The sequence below is a fragment of the Asparagus officinalis genome, chromosome 4, assembly GCF_001876935.1.
Source record: "Asparagus officinalis chromosome 4, Aspof.V1, whole genome shotgun sequence".
Lineage (NCBI taxonomy): Eukaryota > Viridiplantae > Streptophyta > Magnoliopsida > Asparagales > Asparagaceae > Asparagus > Asparagus officinalis.
The window spans coordinates 50,557,252-50,576,913 of NC_033797.1; the positions used below are offsets into that span (position 1 = coordinate 50,557,252).

At 40.6% G+C, this 19,662-nt stretch overlaps 1 protein-coding gene and 1 pseudogene across 1 annotated transcript; both read left to right on the forward strand.

Annotated features, from left to right (window-relative positions):
• LOC109838680 lies at positions 1,943-2,275 on the forward strand (annotated as a pseudogene).
• On the forward strand, positions 17,847-19,145 carry LOC109838681. Its single transcript, XM_020407104.1, has 2 exons — positions 17,847-18,575; positions 19,031-19,145. The coding sequence occupies exons 1-2, from the start codon at positions 17,896-17,898 to the stop codon at positions 19,143-19,145; spliced, it is 795 nt and encodes a 264-aa protein (XP_020262693.1). The 5' UTR covers positions 17,847-17,895.

Below are 19,662 nucleotides of genomic sequence, written 5' to 3' on the forward strand. Positions count from 1 at the left end.
AGGGAGGAAGAAGCGGCGATCCCCGATTTGCCTTAGCCATTTGTAATGGCCACCATGTATGGTCTCTTTCGAGATAGTGACATGATCCCCAAATAGAAAAACTGATTTGGTGAGCTTCTTGCGGGATTCATTTTCAAACTTGGCGTCTGTAACTAGAATCCTGAGTACAGCCGTGCTTGGATTCGAGATCAGAGTGACACGATCCTTGTCGGTATCTTGGAATATTGGGAGTTCTTGACGTAGATTGAATTACATATTTAAATCCACGCCACCCTCACGCCCGAAATGGTGACAAAGAGTAAGAGGTTCGTGGGAGTAAGGCACTGCAAAAGAAAAAAGTACTCAATTAGTACTCAATTAGTCAACGAGGAAATAAAACAAAGGAAACCTTAGTCAAAATCCCTAGAGGAGTGAGAGCTTTCGAACGCACAGTTCAAACCTGGCGTTGAATTTTATCAACACAGAGGTCGAACTCTGCGTTAAGCTTTCAAACGCACAGCTCAAACCTGGCGTTGAATATTATCAACGCAGAGGTCGAACTCTGCGTTAAGTTTTCAAATGCACAGTTCAAACCTAGCGTTGAATTTTATCAACACAGAGGTCGAACTCTGCGTTAAGCTTTCAAACGCACAGCTCAAACCTGGCGTTGAATATTATCAACGCATAGGTCGAACTCTGCGTTAAGTTTTCAAACGCACAGCTCAAACCTGGCGTTGAATATTATCAACGCAGAGGTCAAACTCTGTGTTAAGTTTTCAAACGCACAACTCAAACCTGGCGTTGAATGTTATCAACGTAGAGGTCGAACTCTGCGTTAAGTTTTCAAACACATAGTTCAGATCTGGCGTTAAAGTTTATCAACGCAGAGGTTGAACTCTGCGTTAAACTTTCTAACGCTCAGCCCAGACCATGCGTCAAAACTTATTAACGCAGAGGTCGGACCCCAACGTTTTAAATTCGAAACGTAAAGTCCCAACTCTGCGTTATAATATCAAAACGAGTCATCTTCCTCATTCACAAGAACCCATCTAGGATTTTCAAAGAACTCGCCGAAGCAAGTTTTGTGGCCATGAAGGTCGATACTTACCACCGACGAGAGAAGCCTGTGTCAACGGCGCACCAGCCTGAGTTTCGTCACCGCCGACAGCTGAGGTTGACCGAGAACTCGAAGCAGTGACAGCGGCCGACCTTTGATGGGAGACAGTCTTCTTTCTTGGGCCCATAGAGGATGATGGTCGAAGAGGATGAACAAGGTTCGTCGGAGTTCAAAACGAAGAGTCTTCGTTAAAATCTTTCGAGAAAGAACAGATGAAAAGTCGAATGACTTTTGATTTGATCTCAGCGGTCTATTTATAAACAGACATGAGCTGTCGAATCGGGGCGAGATTCTAAGCCCAGAATCCCGCCAAACGCGGCCTGTGCGTCTGTGTTGGTTGAGCTTCTGAACGTAGAGTTCAACTATGCGCTTCAATTCTTTGGCAATTCACCTGTGCGTTTTAACGCAACCAAACGAATTTCTCGACGCTTAAAGCTAAGACATAGCTTCAAATAAATAGAGAAAGATTGATGTCAGCTAGCAAGGTGACCAAAGCCGAGAAGAAACAGACGACTCCACTGGGGAGTCTATTGGATGGGTACAAGCAGATTACAATCAGCAACGTTGAAATCATCTGGCTCGATCCAACGCGCAATTCATTCCTCTAAGTGGCTTAACATCCCAACGAAGATTAAATGAAGACACGATCTGACGCGCAACTCATTCTTCTAAATGGCTTAACATCCCAACAAAGAGTAAGTTGAGCTAATCAAGAAAGGAAATAAAGCGGATTCCTCTGAGGCTGTCCTCCTGACTAAATTTAGGATAAAGCCCCTCTCATGTGGGATTGCGATTCTCTCTGTCTATGACAATGGATCTGTCTTAAGCCCAGAGGTGTTCAACCTCATGGAGGATGACCTCGTTGATAAGTTTGCAGCTGGTGTTTCTATGGTTGCTTCGCTGTCCTTCGCTCTCTCTTACCCAGCTCTTGCAGCCATGCCTCACATGTTCGTCAATGCCTACAAGAACGTCCTTGCTATTGCTGTTGACATTGAATACACCTTTCCACATGCTGAGAGGGTGAAGGAGTATCTAAAGGATCCGAGCAAGTTTGCTGTTGCTGTTATCTCTGTTCCATCTGCTGAGAATGCTACTGCTCCTGCCTCTAAGGAAGAAGAGAAGAAGGATGAACCTGTCGATGAGTCTGACGATGACTTGGGATTTAGTTTGTTTGATTAAGTTTATTGTCATCAAGACTCAAAAGTTACGTTGTTTGGTTTGGGGTAACATAATTTCAACATTACAACAACCAGGTTCATGACGTCTTCAAATCAGACGGAGTGAACAATCAATCCACTAAATTTTGGGATCCAAAGTATTCCGAAAATTCGTCCCAGTCAACCGCGAACTTTCAAAAACTTTGGAGGGGGTTCTGTAGACTGTCTAAAAATCATAATAGATAGCTGATCCCCATCAAGCTTTAACAACAAAAGTTATAATCAGATGGCTTTCATATCAACAAACGAAAGCTACAAACAGAGGACTTTTCACATAGATCGAGAAGAGTTACAAATCAACAACACTTCCGACAGCTGATAAAAACTCTATTCAGTAGCCTTCATAACCAACTGTGAGAGTTACAATCTGACGATTTTCACACCCCATAACAAGTAAAGATCCATGAGCATTAGCCTTTGCCTCTCCTAAACGCAGAGGCCACCTCTGCGTTTCTCAAACTCAAAATGCACGTGGCCTGTGCGTTCTTCAGCAGACATTCAACTCTGCAATGCAGAGTTAAAACTCAAAACACACGTAGACTGTGGGTTCTTCAGCAAACACTCAATCCTGCGTCTCAAACTCAAGACGCAGAGTTGAGATTCAGCACACAAGCGGCCTGTGCGTCTCCAATTTCTAGAATGCATGCGGCCTGTGCGTTTCCAATCTCTAGCAGAGATTTAACCCTGCGTCTCAAGTCTTAGGCGCAAAGTTAAGGCCCAGAACGCCAATTTATGCATTTGACTTGTTCAAACACAAGCTGAACGGCCTCATAACCATTTATCCCACGTTCTGAGGGATTTTCGCCCACTTAGGAGTGGATTTAGGGGTTGGTTACATCCCTTATCCCCTATAAATAACCGCATTACTCAACTGAGTAAGGGGTTGATTAGTTTTGGCAGCTAAACCGCACAAGGTGAAAGATTTGGAGATCGAAACCGCATAAGGTTGGATTCTTGGGCGGATAAGGCGATTTTCCCTAAAGATCAATGAATTGCTCGGCGGTTAGTTAATCAAATCTTAAAGAATTCTTCACCAACAGAAGATCTACTTGGCTATTAACCGAATTTTCGGTTCTAACAACTCGGTTATAGAGTTTCAACTCGCTCTGAGTTCTTAAACTTATTAAGAGTTCTTAATTAACTTGCAACGCAAGTTAATTACACTAGTCGATTATTCAGTTTTCAACAATTCTTTTTAGAGTTTCCAACTCATTATGAGTTCTTAAAGTTCGCTAAGAATTCTAATTCAGACTTGTCACACAAGTCAATCGTTCTCGTAAGATAGGACGGTCGGATCGTCAACGGAGAGCGAATTCGACGCAAGCATTCGAAGGAGGCACTCCATCGCTACCAAGAAGAACCCAGTTTTAAACAAAGGGGAGAATCAAATTCGTTCTCCTCTCTTTTGTAATCAGTAAATCCAATTGTAACTGAGATTAAAGGAATACAAATCAATTTTTCCTTCATTTCTTTTACTGCAAATTTTTCCACAAACAGCTCCCTTCAATTTGCTGGGCATAAATTATGCCAAACCAACCTTTTCTACTTCGGCAAATCACCNTATTGAAAAAGGGAGCCCTCATCAAGCAAGACTGGCAACCCCTGTTAGACAAAATTTCCAAGAGGCTATCCTTATGGAAAAGTAAGCAACTCTATATTGGAGGTAGGCTGGCCCTAATCAACTCGATCCTAACTTTCCTTCGCGTATACTATTTGTCATATCTCAAACTCCCATCACGGTTAATTAAGGCAATAAATAAGTGTAGGCGTAAAAACTTAGCTATAGGTTTCTGAACACAGCTCGAGGCAAAAAGAAGACGAAAAAACGTTATTATCTACGTCAGAGAGCATCGTCCGATACAAAGACAAAGCATGAAATGACGAAGCAACGAAGCGACGAAATGACGAAACGATAAGACTCGAACTGTTGTCTCAAATTCCAAGACACCTCAAGGTGTCTCAGAAGTGTGAGACCTCTCACACACTGAGAAGCTGATGACGCGTTTTTTGATGTTTTCGTCGAGTTAGTGCGGTCCACTGGCTCCATAACTCCCTTGGGAACATCCTTAAACACGAGAAAGTCATTACTAACTGAATATACACCAAAATCATGAATTCTTATCCACAAACACAGCATCCAAAGCCCATGAATATCCTCTGGCATCCTTATGCACTAGGGTTGAGCAGGCTGAGGAGAGACTGACGAATTGAGAGCAGAAACCCACGAATTTCAGAGTGAAAGGTGAGATCTTGGAAAACTTCGTGCATAAAGAGGAAGATTTTGAGAGATCTGTAGGCCTTCACCCTATTCCTTGAGATCAAATATTGCTTTGATCTTGAGAAGAGTATTTATTTCACATCACAGAGATATTTACTTTTGTTCTTGTTTTCCAGTTGAAACAAGAACACCGAATATTCTTCACGATCAATCCAGATCTGTGAATCGATCGTCCACGGGCTAACATATTCCCGACACATGCAAAGATCCCACGCAAGTAACGATTGATAAACAATTTCTACGTGTGTTTCTAGGAGATCATCTTTTTATTTTTTTTATAAAGAGAAGTTTTATAAAAAGGATTACTCTTGTGATTCCGTTGTAAGACAATAAACATTGTAATGGAAGCTGTAAAGAAATTGATTTTTTGACGCAAACACTGGCGATCACAGTGGAAGCCAATAGTCTCGCTTCCGAGACTGGAGTACCATAACCGATCAAGATCCCGGTTGATTCAGCAGTTGAGTATGAGTTTGACCAAGCAAAGTTTGAGGAGTATCTTTCATCATCCTCCTCCTCAAGATCTTCCCCTCCCCGCAAGTACGGGAGGATCTCATCATTGAAGAAGGTTTACACGCTAAAGAAGGCTCAGGGTGACGACTCTCATCTAACCATTGCTAAGGCCTCCCCTCACAACGTTATCCCAACGATCCACAAAGTCGGAAGCTCTACTCACGATGATTCCTCCCTAGTTAAGGAGTCGTTCAATCGAAGTTTGCCAACTCTGACGAAGAGGGCTTGTCAGAGGCAACGCTAACATCTCGCTCGTCAGCTCGCCAATGCCTTGGAGCAGGTCGATAGGGCTCGTTCCTACGTAGACTTTGAGTCAGGGAAGCATCAAGTAATTCAGCCTGGTCAACAGCAAGTTTCTGACATGTCCTCCAAGCCGTCGACGAAGAGTGGGTTCTCGTCAAGAGGACTCGTTCGATCGAGAGAAAGAGTGCATCAAAAAAACACTGTGCACGGCCGCACACCGCTCGCACTCTTATAAAGAAGGAAGAGGTTGCTAAAGAACTATTAAAATCCCATAAGGTTTGGGTGCTAAAGTTCAAAACTGTGCGAAAACCGAGTTTGCGGATGCCTGAAGTTGTTTCCTATAGCCGAGACACCACAAGCTGTCTCACAACCCAAGATAGCCCATGGTGTAGCCGAGACACCCTAATGTGTCTTGCCCAAAGGCAATGCATCTGAAACACTTCCCCCTGTCTCGCCCAAGCACCCGTCTCCACGGTCGCTTCCTCACCTCCGTTGATGTCCGCTCCAGGTCTAATCTCCATGGTTGCTTCTCCCATACCTCTAGTGAAGCCTTGGATCAATCCTGACCTATCCAAATTCAAAATCACAGTTGCAGATCGCCTTGGTCCTTTGCACGAAGACCGAGGCAAAGTACCAGTGAAAGAGCGCTTGGGTCCGTTAAACAAAACCCAAGTAACCTCTCAGACTGGGGTCGTGCACAGTTTCATATCAAGCCAACTGCTACGCAAGAGTGTCCCGCCACCTCCAAACAAACTGGGACACCTCAGTGTACTTGTTCGTGCGCTATGCATAAGAGAATTCCCATCACCGCCTGACTGGGGGTCCGTGTTGAAGCTCAGGAGCCCGTTAAGGTTTCACGCTCGTAAGGGGGTGGTTCTAAATATGCTACTTCTGAGAATTCCATCAAGGCTTTACATCCTCAGAAGAAGACGTGTCCATCAAAAGATAGCGTTATACCTGGGAAGTCATACCAACAAACGATAGGGTGCTCCGGTCATCATGCCGATGAGTTGTAATATCAGGCTGATGGTGTGAATAAGTCTCAAAAGAGGACTATTCAAGAAACGAGCTCTCATTGTTCATGTGAGAGGCTCATCAGGATAGTATTATCTAAATATAGCTGCTCCAAAGTCACTCCGCAAAGAGTCTCGGTATTCCGGAGGCTTCCTACTAAAGCATCAAAGTCGAAGCCAAGATGCTTTTGCAAGAGAATATCTACCGTCCAGGATGATGAATTCCCATATGTCACCATCAACATGGCTGATAAAGGAAAGTCTAAGTGGCATTCAAGTGACTCTAATCCTGACTTTTCTCCGGGAGGAAAAGTCAATCCAAGAATAGCTCAATGAATGTCTCGACTCCAGTTAGGAGCCATCAGATGTAGGGATTACAAGAGAATGCATGAAGGAATGACCTCGTATGATGAACTTTTGGACACTTGTTCTATGATCACTTCTGATGACACAATGTCTAGCATGAGACTAACCAGGGAGGCATTCACCATCACTCCTGATTAGCTAGCTCAAATGCTTCAGGATGCTCTGGCTAAGCAACGAGAAGAAATTTAAGCTGAAATGAAGATGAAGATGGAATTGGCCATGCAACAAAAGAGAGAGTTACAGACTCAGCCTCATCAACAACTGGAGCTAAGTCAGCGGGCTGAATCTAGTCGTCGTGTTCAAAACGACGCAGATGATAGCAACACAGATGTGGATAAACACATTTTTGCTGATCCTCCTCCCAATAGTAATAACACTGGGGGTGGTCCAGTTGATCCTCTTCAACGTCCCCCAAAGAAAAATAAGGATGGAGACAATAAAATGATGGAAGAGCTTCAGAACAAGGTCAACGCCTTGATATCGGCTCAAGAGGTGAAGAAAACCGGTATTCCATATCCGTATCCGAGAGAATGAGAGTCAATTCCATACCCGTCGAAGTTCAGTTTGATCAATTTCACATCATTCGACGGGAAAAGCTCTCCTACTCAGCACTTGATCTACTTAAAATCTCACTTGGGTATGATATCTGGTAATGATCCATTGATGATTCGGTCATTCATAGGCACCCTTCATAGGACCGCATTCGATTGGTATCAACATCTCAAGCCAGGGAGCACCAGCAGCTGGGATGACATGGAAAGCCTGTTCCTCAGTAACTTCTTTGATGACGACACAAAAATATCGATCGGAACTCTTCTGAATGAGAAATAGAAGAGCGGAGAGTTAGTTGACATCTTCGTTAAATGCTTCCAAAACAAAACGATGGATTGCCGGGATATGGTCATGGAGGAATTCATACTCCAGACCTGTCATAACAACCTCTCCCTTAACGTTCTAGAAGCCATGGTGATTATCCCATCCAAGACTTGGAAGGAGTTGAGAATGCACGAAGAACAAGCCGAGCATTTTCTCAAAAGAAAGAAGGCTGAGAGAAGCCAACCGACAACGTCTGTGACTACTGTTGATGTTAATCAAATATTACAATAACAATCGCGATAGCAATCGCCACAACAGTCGCCTCAAACACAGTGGTACTCCTTCAAGGATAATGATGTTCTAGCCATCTTCGAATACCTCCTGAACAATAATAAAATCAAGCTACCACCTATTAAAAATAAGGAGGAAGCTAACAAGAAATCAGACCCAAAATACTATGCATACCACAGGAGAATTCTTCATCCCACCAAGACTTGTTTCATTCTAAAAGACAGAATCCAAGCCTTAGTTAACGCCGACATCATAACGTTGAAGATTCCGATGAGCACACGAGTATAAACTGCTTCACCCCTTCCTTCGACAGGTATACGATGTTAAACTACTTCCCTTACCTCCAACGGGTACATGAGGCTAAACTGATCCCTTTTCCTCCGATAGGTATACGAGGTTAAACTGCTTCCCCTACCTCCGACGGGTACATGAGGCTAAACTGATCCCCTTTCCTCTGACATGTATACGAGATTAAGCTGCTTCCCCTACCTCCAATAGGTATACGAGGTTAAATTGTTCCCTTAAGCTGCATGCTTCAAATGACATGGCTGAATACAACGCGCTCCTCGCCGAACCTAGTTTCATTAAAAAGCTGGGGGTGGATACGAAGTTCGAGGAGAATACGAAATCAATATCTGATGGTGGCATCATTTGAAGCTTTCGTCATCGGGTACATACCTCACATTCAGAGTACTTATGCGGATGTAATGGTAGTTGTGCCCACTAACGGGAAGTTCCTGGAGAATAATACATATAGTATTCTTAAGGATAACCCGACATTAGATTATTCAAGATGAAAACTAACCATCTGAATAATTCTTTCTTGATCATTACAGAAATGATTAAGACTCCCCCACTATGACTGTTTAATCATTACTACGATGATTAAAACTCTCCCACTTTGGCTCTAAGTTCCTTTAGAGATGAAGCACATCTCATCGGCTTCAATCCAATTAGAATGAATCTGCTGAATTCTTCTTGGTCGTCAGATTAATTTCAGCAACCCTCCCACTGTGACTCTTTGAGCACTCTTTCGTTGAGACGAGATTCAATCACTTTATTCAATCAATCTTCCCTCAACAAAACTCCCATTTGGTCAAACCTTCTGACAGTTAGGGCCAAAGCTAAAATCCCCTCTCGATTCCTTCTATGAACGAGAGATCCACTCAAATTGGATGATTAAACCTTTAAACTGTTAGGATCATTTCAAACCCCCATTTGGTCAAACCTTTGAATAGTTAGAACAAAAGCCAAAATTCCCTCTCGATTCCTTCCATGAATGAGATGTCCACTTAAATTAGACAGTTAAACCTTTAAACAATTAGAGTCGTTCCAAAACTCCCTATTTGGTCAAACCTTTGAACAATTAGGGTCAAAACCAAAATCCCCTCTCGATTCCTTCCACAAACGAGAGGTCCATTCAAAACGAGCGATCAAACCTTCAGACAGTTAGGGTCGTCTCAAACCCCTATTTGGTCAAACCTTCTGATAGTTAGGGTCAGGGGCAAAGCTAAAATCCCCTCTCGATTCCTTTTATGAACGAGAGGTCCACTCAAATTGGACGATTAAACATTTGAACAGTTAGGATCGTTCCAAACATCCACTTGGTCAAACCTTCCTACAGTTAGGGCCAAAACTAGAATCCCCTCTTGATAAACAAGAGATCTCCACCCAAATTGAGCGATTGAACCTTCCTACAGTTAGGATCGTCTCAAACCCCCCTTGGTCAAACCTTCCCATAGTTAGGGCTAAAACTAGAATTCTCTCTCAATAAACGAGAGGTCCACCTTCAGATTGGATAATCAAATCTTCTGACAGTTAGGGTTATCCGAATCTTTTTGATTCTCGGAGTGGAGATCTCACTCTTAGTTTTACCTTTCAAGATTCTCGGAGTGAAGATCACACTCTTAGTTTCACCTTTCAAGATTCTCGGAGTGGAGATCCCACTATGAGTCTCTTTTTGAAACAAGAGATAGAAAATAAATTTCTTCTTCTCCAGCAAAGGGTTCGTCTTTGCCCTAAGAGAAGACAAAACAGGGTTCGTCTTTGTCCCAAAAAAGACAAAATTCCAAAAGTCTACACGTGTAGCTAGTCCACGCGTGTACCCAGTTGTTATTATTAACTTGACAACAACTGAATCTATGCCTCTCTGGTGTAAGGGAATTTATCTCGATCCCTCATTAGAGATAAGTCTACGTCTAACACACGTTGTCAGGTAGTCTCTTCCCGTAAGAAAGATGAAGTCCACATATTTAATATCGTAGCACTAAATATAAAAGAGTTTATTCTTTTAGCACAACATTACATGTGGAACGGACTTAGACGATCTACATGCTAGCCCGACTCAAACGGTAATCGATAAATACTCATCAAATTTGTTGATGGCTGAGGGTTTGCTAAAAATCCTATTATGCTTGGATAACCAGATTGCGATGACGGATTCCCTCTTCTAGCTTGGAGAGCTTCTCTTCATAAGCTCGTATAAGCTCCACCTTCAAATCAGCTTTTATGAAGTCTGCAGTGGTAGTCAAAGCCTTGGTAACTTCCTCCTCCATAACATTACCTTAACAGTCACTGACGCACCAGCTTCATTAGTTGGTCTCGTGATTCGATTACCCAGGGTAGCCTCAAGTCCAACCGAAGTCTCCATAATCATTGGATCCAATGATTTGATGAATTCTATTTCAGAAGGAGCCTTGACCGCATTTTCGAAGTCCTTGAGATGTGTGGTAGCCTTAAAGATAGAAGCTGTATCAGCGCCTACGGCTGGTCCTATAATCAATACTCACACAAAGGATCCCTTCGGCATGCATCCGATGCATTTTCCAGCCTATCTCTAGTACGCTTACAACATGCCTTCAACGTACACAATATGTGCACCAAAGGCTCTGATACCAAAATTGCCCTTGGGAGTCCCACACACGGAGTTCAACCGCAATTCAGATGCAAATTCTCAACAAGGATGATCAGTTCAACATCAACTCGATGACGCAAGCTAATTCAGATAATCAACACACAGATTCAGTTCTAGATTTTGATGATGGTCAAGCGATAAACACAACACCAGAAGTATTTTAGAATACTCGATAAAATACTGAGTAGGTTCAAAGCCGAAGAAGTCGAAGAACTGAAGCTATTCACAGGTCCTTTTCATGCAATCTCATCGACAAAATACTGAAGGGATTGAAAACAACCTATTTTGTCCAAAGTATTCTAGACTCCTTGATAAAATACTAAGGAGGCTAAAATACTTTGGAGGGGTATCTGTAGGCATAAAAAATTTCCTATAAGTTTTTTAACACAGCTCGAGACGAAGAGAAGAGGAAGAACGTTGTTATCTAAGTCAGAGAGCATCGTCTGATACAAAGACGAAGCGATGAAACGACGAAGCGACGAAGCGACGAAGCGACGAAGCGACGAAACAACGAAATGACAAAACGACAACATGATAAAACGACAAGACTCAAACTGCTGTCTCAAATTTTAAGACACCTCAAGGCGTCTCGTAAGTGTGAGACACCTCAGGGTGTCTCGCACACTAAGAAGCCGATGACACATTTTTTGATGTTTTCGTCGGGTTTTGTGTGGTCCACTGGCTCCATAACTGCCTTAGGAACATCCTTGCACATGAGAAAGTTGTTACTATTTGAAGATACACCTAAATCACAAATTCTTATCCACAAACACGGCATCCGAAGCCTATAAATATCCTCATGACATCCTTATGCACGAGGGTTGAGCGGGTTGAGGAGAGACTGACGAATTGAGAGCAGAACCCCACGAATTTTAGAGCAAAAGGTGAGATCTTGGCGAACTTCATGCATAAAGAGGAAGATTTTGAGAGATCTGCAGGCCTTCACCCCTTTCCTTGAGATCAAACATCGCTTTGATCTCGAGAAGAGTATGTATTTCACATCGCAGAGATATTTACTTCTGTGCTTGTTTCCCAGTTGAAATAAGAACACCGAACCTTTTTCACGATCAATCCAGATCTGTGAATCGGTTGTCCACAGGCTAACGCGTCCCCGGCATAGGCAAAGATCCGACGTAAGCAGCGATTGATAAACAATTTTTACGTGTGTTTCTAGGAGATCCTCTTTTTGTTTCTTTTGTAAATAAGTATCTTATAAAAAAGCTTACTCTTGTGATTCTGTTGTAAGACGATAAACGTTGTAATAGATGCTATAAAGAAATTGATTTTTGACGCAAACAATAAGATTAGAAGGAACTTTTTATGGGGTGGCAAAGACTCTTACTATCCTTGTAAGTCTCTGGTTAAATGGAGTTTGATTTGTAGACCAAAGAAAGAAGGGAGTCTGGGCATTCTGAACCTCCATGATTTCAATCTTGCCCTCATTTCCAAATGGATATGGAAGGTACTTCAAAATGAACCCTTCCTGAGTAAAGTCCTCACTTCTTTACTCCTCCTACTACCCTAATCCCAGTTGCACACCACCAGGCTAGTCAACCTCTAGATTTTGGCGGGATATATCCTAGTGCAGTCAGGCTTTTAGGAGTCTAGTTCAATGGAAATTAGGGAAATGATCCTATGTGAGATTCTGGAAGGATAAATGGATAGTTCCCAATACTTTGGCATCTTTGTTCCCTTAGGCTTATAAACTCTCCATCTCGGCTCATGTCTGCATTAGGTCCCAAGGGATCCTCCACAACAATCAGTGGAGATGGCAACCACTGATTAGAAGGCATATCACCAACCTTAAAATATCTGAGGTCCATGCTCTTAGAGACACACACACTCTCTTTAATCTTCCCACTCAAGCTAACAATGCCAATGATGTGGCATGATGGCCATACCATCCGTCTAGCACCTTCAATGTCCAACCTTTATACACATTCATCAATGACACTGGAGTTCCATTCAGAGGCTACAATTTTATTTGAAACTCTATAACCCCTATCAAATTGAAAGTTTCCTTTGGATTCTTCACAAGAGGAAGCTTAATACTAAGGTGAACCTAAGGAAAAAAGGTTAGACTGATGACACTACTTACTTACTCTGCAACGAAGTCCCTGAAAGCGAGGAACACTTATTCCATAATTGTTCCTATATGAAACTGGTTTGGAGCTTCTTCTTGGCTTTCCTGCAGAGATCTCATCTACCACATAAGTTCAGTTACATTTTGGAATCCAATGGCTCCTTTTTAATGGGCAAAGAAGATAGACTTCTTTGGTCTATTCTTTTCTCATCTCTTTGTTGGTGTTTATGGAGGGCAAGAAATAATCTAATTTTTCAAAGAGACAGAGGTCTCTCCCCGACTTTTTTGGTTTCTAATATTACTCATTTCATAATGATATAGACAAGTAACCTTGCATCTAATAGAGCTGTCATTATTCAAAAAATAGTGCCTGAGAGGGGATTAACCCAGTTGATGTTGCAAAATGACTTCTCATCCCACGACATGGCTCGAGTGGATGACAACTTCTGAGGAATCTATATGTTGATCTAACTCTCTTGTGTAATTACTAATATACAAATACTACCTAAACTTATTTTGGTTTGATGTAAATATGAGTTTGTGATAGTTCTAAACGATGCATACTCCCACTTCTATCTTCTTTTTGAGCTGTGTAGTCTAAGTTCTCTTCTTCAATTTTTCCTTTCCCTTATAATAGGTGACGGTTATGGTCCTCTCTCTATTCTTTGGTTTGGGCTAATTGTTTACTTCAAGCTTGAAGTTAGGATAGGTTTTTTTGGCTACTTTATGATATATGAATAGGGCATCTTCCTGTTTCTTTCTGTCAGAAAAAAAGGCTTACAGATAAGTGCATTACCCTAAGGATGTTGTTCTTTTGATGCATCACGTATGTAGTGTTTCAGACCCACTGAATACCTTTGTGATACTAACCGTATTACCTTCTAAAATATCGTAAATGTTCCTCAACCTTCAAACAAATCACACCTTCAACTAAACCTTCCTACATTAATATGATAACCTCTCATGCAACCAACAAACTTTCAATGATAATTGTCTTTTATTTAGTAGACAACAAACTTTCTCTATGATAATTGTCTTTTATTTAGTAGACAACGAACTTTTTCTATGATTTAGAAATTAAAGAGTGCAATTTATGAGTTATTAATCATATTACCTTCTAAAAAGCCGTAAATGTTCCTCAACAAATCACACCCTCAAATTAACCTTCTCACAATCTGATAATTTCTCATGCAATCAACAAACTTTCAATGATAATTGTCTTTTATTTAGTAGACAACACACTCTTTTATTTAGAAAAGAGTGCAATTTATGAGTATATGAAACATTATTTGATTTGGATGAACCACAATTGTCAAAATATTAATAGCACCGCAACCAAGTTGCAATGTATGATCCTTTTTTTGTCATCTTGTGTCATATTTTTGTGTTGAACAAATGAAGCATGACACAAGTCGAATTAGAGCAAGTGTGAGAGGGTGTTTCTATAAATGTGGAAATGTGCCGCGAAAATCGTGACATATATTCGTGATACTTTTATTTTATTTTGTATCTAATGACACAATCATGCGTCGTGATTTGCAACATCTTTTATTTATATTGTTATTATTTCGTCCTTTATAATTAACACAACACTACTACATGAGTGTTGACATATGCGACTTTTGTTGTAGTCTAGAGGGTTGTTATTGGAAAAATTTGCTGTCAATTGTCCTTTGATAGTATAGGGAGAGAATTCAAATCCAATATCAATAGCTCGTTTTCTCCACTCTTGATGATTAAGCTAAATATCACAAATAATTTCCATGATAGCACCTGGCTATATATCTTCATTCCTTCTATGGTGTTTGAGATTGTTCATTGCTCTTAGTTTTATGATAAATTAATCTTATATATGATCTTATCTGTGAAGAAGAATCAACTATTGTAAGTGGATGTAGCACTACGTATGCATTAGTGTTAGCTCCTTGGTTAATGCATGCTATAGGACTTCACAAAGATGTGAGAAGTAAACAAAATAACATAATTTTTTTATCGTTCGAGTGGTGGCTTTTCATAGCCAGCGAATTAAGCTAAAGAAGGAGTCTATTTATGAATTAAATTAATTAAATGCGGGAACTGTTGGTTTTGGATGTGTGTAGACCGAAACATGAAGAAGAAATCAACAAGCAGCTAAAAATCCCAGCATCAGTCGACCGAAGACCCTGAATCAATCGACCGACGTGACTGAAGGAAACAACCCAGAAAACCACGTTCTGGACAGTCGACTGATGGAGCTCATCAGTTGACTGGTAGGAGCTCATCAGTCGACTGGTTATGTGCCACTAGTCGACCGATAGACGTGCACGAGCGACCCTATAAAAATCACATTCTGGCCAGTCGACTGATGTATGTGCACCAGTCGACTGATAGCGGTATATGGGCTTTCCTGGTTTGAGTTGGAATATTTTTTAAGCTAGGTATATATATAATCCTTAAATGTTTTTAGGGTTATTCAACACACGAATAGAGAGGGTTTTGAGAGGGTTTTCTGAACACTTTGAGAGAGAGAGAGATCTCAGAGAGAGAGAGAGAGGCCGTTTGCAGTCATTGTAATCTTCTTCAATATCAAAGGAATTTTCTGGTGTGGCTCCCGAACGTAGACACGTTTTCCGAACCTCGTTAAATCTGGTGTTCTCTCTTTGTTTATTCTTTCCTGCAAATTTTTCTTTTATTTGCTATGATTTCTTGCTTGTCTACTTTCATTAATACAAGATCCGGAAGGGCACGGGTTATCGTTGTTTCAACCCCAACAGGAACTTGAGTTTAAGATCCATTATTCAACTTATCTTGATGAATATGATAGTTCTAGAATTCATAGAAATAGATGGATATAGACAGAGGCAGAGCTATATATTGTTTACCCAGGATACATCCAATCTAACTTTTGGAAAATCTACATGCACATATAATTTCTTAGAGAAATAACTTGTCGGGGAAATATATAACTTGTTGATATTCTCATGCACGACTCAAGAGAGGATAAGATGCACAATTCTATTAATAAATAATTTACGTATGTAATATACAAGGGTTCAGTACATATTTTATTCTCTTGAATCCATTATAATGCGCATATAATTCATTTTTTAACGAGAATGGCCATCTCTTCTTCAATGAATTTACTGCTGAGCGTGCTCACAATATTGTATCAATATACTGCTAAGTTTTTTTGGAAAAATTGCTTCAAGGCCCCAAAATTAAAAATACAATGTGCAACAGCCCCCTGTACTTTGGCCCATGTGGCTAAACCCTTAAATATTCAAAAAAAATGTAACTGAGCCCTAAAAACACTTCTCTCACCCGTATTTGCACCCAGCCTCCCTAAAATACACCCGCCTTCAACTCCGTGCCTCGAAAACGAGATCCGATCGTTGGCGAAACCTCTCCGTTGCATTTAAGGCGGGATGATGGCCGTTTTGGGGGGAAATTTTGGCGCGCTCCCTCCGTTATATATCCTGTTAACCCACTCGGCTTTGAAGAGAGTGTATTTATGGTGCAAAGGGCAGATCTTTGCGGTTAGGGCTTATGATCTTCAGCCCCCTACTTGTCCTAAAGTTCCCTTCATAACTCCTCTTAAATCCCCTTCATTTATGGCGGAGAGCCCCCTTATTTGCATGGTTTCCTTGGGTGAGAGAGCAGTGTTCTCAAGGGTAACTTGTGCAACCTCTTTTTTTGAGTTTAAGTTCAACGTGGCTGAGAGGTTGAAGGTTCCTTATGATGCGCTATCAATGGTTTATAAATCTGAAAGGATCCCTGATCTGAGTTTTGAGATCGAGAATGAGGATGATATGGAGTGTATGGTGGAGCACAACCGTAATATCGGGTGTCTGGAGATCCATATTCGAGCTACTATAGATGTAGATGTTTCCAGATGTGAGAACACCCTGAAGCAACCTCCTGAAATGTAAGTTATATTTACACTTAATTTATTTGAAAACTTATGAATTGCGTGAGTAAAATGTGGAGAAATGATAATATAGCGAATTGTTTCAGGTTAAATGTTAGCTTTTAACTGATATATGTTAACTTTCTACCGAAGGTTGTTAAGCTTTAGGGCATATGTGTTAACTCTTAAGGGTACTGCATTATTTAAGTACAAGTCCTATTCGTTATTTTAAGAAAAACCAATTATATTTGTGCAGCATTATGAATACACTGAAGCCAAAGTTTATTGATAGTACTTCTGCCGCAAACCATGGTTCTGAAAGAATTCCAATTGATAATCCCAGTGGTAGCAGTGTAGTGCGTTCTGATGACATTATTAACAACACAGTAATGATTCCTGGTTGGTGGCATAATGCATTAACTGAAGAGGGTCAAGAATTTGAAAGTGCTGAAGAATTAAGGTTGGCGCTGACATACTATTCTCTGGCCAAAATGTTTGATTATGAGTTTAAAAAGAACGAACCAAAACGTATCCGTGTATATTGCCGATATAAAGAAACTTACGAGTGCCCATGGATGTTGTTTGCTTCACCTGTTAAGAATGCAAATAGACTATCGATCAAGAAGTTTGTTAATGAACATACTTGTGGGCAGTACGGGCAAAATACAGGTCGTTCAAGGGCATCCCGTAAATTCATTGCAACACAGTTACAACCACTCCTGAAGGTCCGTCCAGAAATCCGACCCGTTGATGTGTAAAAGGAGTTCCTCACAAACTACGGCCTTAAAATTGATTACAGTAAGATATGGTGGGGGAAAGAGAGAGCACAGGAGAAGCTTTACGGGGATATATATGAGTCGTATGATCAACTACGATGGTAAATGCTGAGCTTTATTATTAACTTGTTAAGTTTCAAAGTTTGCTTGTTAAAACAAATAGTTAACATGTTCCTTGTTAAGTTCATTGATAACATTGATAACATGTTAAGTTTCACGACTAACATGTTAACTCTTGTAAATAACATGTTAACTCTTGTTAATAACATGTTAACTCTTGTAAATAACATGTTAACTCTTGTTAATAACATGTTAACTCTTGTAAATAACATGTTAACTTTTGTTAAGTTACCCCAATAATGTGTTAGCTTTTTTTGGTCGCTTGTTAAGCTACACGGATAACATGTTAACTTGTTGGTTTGTTTCTTCTTACACGACTAGGTATGAGCGCATGGTAAAAGAGACAAATCCCGGCAGTTACATACATGTTGACCAGAATGAGGGGAGGTTTTCGAGACTCTTTGTTTGTTATGCTGCATGCATCAAAGGTTTCTTGAGTGGATGCAGACCCCTTCTATTTTTGGACGGTACATTTTTGAAGGATCGATATAAAGGTATTCTCCTCTCGGCCATAGCATACGATGGGAACCAAGGTATATTTCCCTTAGCGTATTGCATATGTGATCAAGAGAATTTGATGAATTGGAAGTGGTTCCTCCAAGGTCTATGGTCCATACTTTATGAGAGGGCTGACCCTTACAATCCTCCCCACCAATTGGTTATAATTTCTGATGCGGACAAAGGAATTAAAGAATCAGTAAAAGAGTATTTTCCAGAAGCTCTACACTCGAGGTGTGTTCTACATCTTGTTGAAAATTTCAGGTTAAAGCTTAAGGACTTGGGTATGAAGTCGAAGGACACTCATGTTCTTGGGAACTTACTCCAAAGTGCTTGTTATAAATACACAATAGCAGAATGGAATGAGTACATGAAAGAGATATATGACATGGATCCAAGGGCATACAACATTGCTATGAACTACTCTCCTGATCAATGGGCAAATGCATTCTTCCCGGGAATAAGGTAACGTTATTTGGCTATTCTATATCTATGCTAATGTATGAACTTATGCTATTTAGCATGTTATCTTTGGATTTGTTAAATTCTATATCAGAGCTGTTAACTATATCAGAGTTCAAAACATGTTAAGTCTTGTTGATAATATGTTGAGTCTCGTTGCTAACATGTTAACTCTTGTGGATAACGTGTCAACTCTTATTGATAACATGTTAACTCTTGTGGATAACATGTTAACTTTTGTGAAAAACATGTTAACTGTTAAATGTTAACTATTATATGTAAACATGTTAACTGTAATTCAAAAAAATAACTCTATTCAATTATTTGTGTCATCCCTTATTTATAACCTATTAACTCTTATCTGTAAACTGTTAACTGTAATTCATATTATGTTAACCCTATTCAATTATTTGTTAACCCTTATTTGTGACTTGTTATAAAGTTATATATAATTTTAGGTATGGGCACGTAACATCTAATGTCGCTGAGTCTTTTAATAATTGGATAAGGGAAACTAGAATGCTACGAATTCTACAAATGGTTGAGCATATCCGTAAACAGATAATGGTCTGAATGAGTAATCGCCGGTTACTTGCAGATAAATGGGCTGGATATCTCTGTCCACAAGCAGAGATGGTGCTTAAAGAAAATATAGAGAAAGGTCGTCCATTGGATGTTAAGCAAGCTGCAGCTGACATATTTGAAGTGCAAGCACATAAAACTACCCGTGTTGATTTTGAGAAGAAGACATGCACTTGCCGTGCTTGGGACGTCATGCGGATTCCGTGTAAACATGCATGTGCAGTCATCTCGTACATGAAGAGAGACATTTACCAATATTGCGATTGGTTTATGTCCATAGAAGCATTTAAAAAGAGCTATGACCCGATTCTCTATCCTATACCAGATTATGAGAAACGAAGCGTGCCAAGGGATGAGATCGAGCTACTTCCACCACATACTATCAAAAGAAAGGGGAGAAATAAAACAAGACGTATCAACAATCGAACAGTGTACAAACGACCTTTGAAATGCTCTCGATGCCACTCCGAAGGCCACAACCGCGCAACTTGCAATGAGCCGATCGCCG

Bases quoted from the DNA above. Each gene is read 5' to 3' on its own strand.
- LOC109838681 (XM_020407104.1), top strand. From the start codon at position 17,896: ATGTTAACTTGTTGGTTTGTTTCTTCTTACACGACTAGGTATGAGCGC. The intron at 18,576-19,030 runs GTAACGTTATTT...ATATAATTTTAG, and splicing joins GCATTCTTCCCGGGAATAAG to GTATGGGCACGTAACATCTA.